The sequence below is a fragment of the Morone saxatilis genome, unplaced genomic scaffold (genome assembly GCF_004916995.1).
Source record: "Morone saxatilis isolate NCDOM2014 unplaced genomic scaffold, NCSU_SB_2.0 Contig20, whole genome shotgun sequence".
Taxonomy (NCBI): Eukaryota; Metazoa; Chordata; class Actinopteri; family Moronidae; genus Morone; species Morone saxatilis.
The window spans coordinates 53,462-55,242 of NW_023339763.1; the positions used below are offsets into that span (position 1 = coordinate 53,462).

A 1,781-nucleotide genomic window follows, 5' to 3' on the forward strand; every position below is an offset into this window, starting at 1 on the left:
GGTCAGTGAGTATTTTAGGACTGAGCCACTTTAAAGGACTAGTCAAAGTCTGATGTGAAGCTTATTAGTTAAAACTAAAAAGAAAGGATCTTACTACTTTATTGCTCATTTCTTTCTCTTTTATTTTATTTTTTCTTTCTTTTATTGTTCTTATTTTTCTTTATTTTGATGACTGTAATCTGTGTCACGAGCCGAACAACCACAACATGACAGTCAACGCATGATTCAAAACCTGCCCAAGATTAGGAAATGTTTGTTATTAAGGGCAAAAACTAAATAAGATATAATCTAATAACATAATAAGGATGAATGGACCACTCTGTTTATTTCACCATTCCACACACATCATAAAAAGAATACAAATTCCCCTAAGAAATTTAAATTAGTGCACTATTGTAACAATATATAATTTCTGTAATTAAAGCCTATATAAAGTAATGTTGTTGCTAGCACTGCAGGCCTTAATATCAGTGCATGCAGCCAAGTTACTTCTTAATTGCAGGTAAATCATTATTTATTCTCAAAAAAAGTGGCCATGATTATTTTTGTAATATCTGTATCGCAGATAAAAGTTTAAAAGTTTTAAAATGTAACATTTTTTTTGAGTTAAATTGTGTTTTTGAAAGAAACAAAGAAAGTCTTTGCAGTAAACAAACACTCATTAGGTGAAAGAATGGGTAGAGGCAGTTCCATTGCAGTATATGGAGGTCCCCTCTTTGATAGGTAGACATCACTAATGGAAAAAAGTCCCCTCTTGGCAATTTCTTTAAAAAAAATAAAAAATTACATTTGAAGTAATATTCTGGTAAAAGACCTTAAAAGAAAATGTTCTATGCTATTTTTGGTTTTTTAAAATAACCAGAAACATCAGTCCCCTGTTGGATAGTGTAGAATGACAGTCCCCTGTTAGCAATGTAGGAATGTATAGGTGTGTGTGTGTGTCTGTCTGTGTGTGTTTATAGCAATATATAGTGTGTGTGTGTGCGTGTGTGTGTGTACTGATATTAATATATAGTGTGTGTGTCCGCAGGCCGACAGAACCGGTGGAAGGACCTGGTTCTGGGTGTGTCCATCCTGATGGCGCTGGGCGGCTGCTGGTTCGCCTACGTTCAGACCAGGAAGTCCAGAGACGACCTGGGTCAGCTGATGAAGGACCTGGAGGGTCTGCAGAGGGCCGAGCAGAGTCTGATGGACCTGCAGGAGAAGTGAGTCCATCATCAATCGCACCATCTCTGCACTGAATCTGACTCTTATTGATCCGTACTGATCAGAAGAGACCAATACTATTGATCATTACTGATCAATACTGACTCATACTGATAAATACTGATAAATATTGATCAATACTGATAAATACTGATAAATACTGATAAATACTGACTCAAAATGATCAATACTGATAAATACGGACTCAAAATGATCAATACTGACTAATAATGATCAATACTGATCAATAATGATCAATACTGATCAATACTGATCGTAACTTCAAAAACTACAGTTTGATCAGCTAAAAACTAAAATCTTTGTAAATGTAGTTTTATTTCTGTCTGTATATGTTTCAGAGTTAGCATTATTCACTCACTGTTGATGAGCTGCAGCCTGTTTTTATTTACTGATGATAAAAGTAAACACTGACGTTCGCATGATGCTAACTGCTGCAAACGGCTTCCACTAGTTTGTATAATTTATAATTAAATATAATTAAATATAATTAACCTTCAGACAGTGAACTGCAGCCAGCAGGAAATAACTCACTGAGTGTGTGTGTGAGTGTGAGT

At 35.1% G+C, this 1,781-nt stretch overlaps 1 protein-coding gene across 1 annotated transcript in view; it reads left to right on the top strand.

Annotated features, from left to right (window-relative positions):
• Positions 1 to 1,781, top strand: part of LOC118331665 — a 20,179-nt gene that overhangs the window by 5,890 nt on the left and 12,508 nt on the right. The window contains exon 2 of the mRNA XM_035666732.1: positions 1,031 to 1,205. Within this exon, the coding sequence (XP_035522625.1) occupies positions 1,031 to 1,205 (175 nt within the window). The remainder of the gene's footprint in view (positions 1 to 1,030; positions 1,206 to 1,781) is intronic.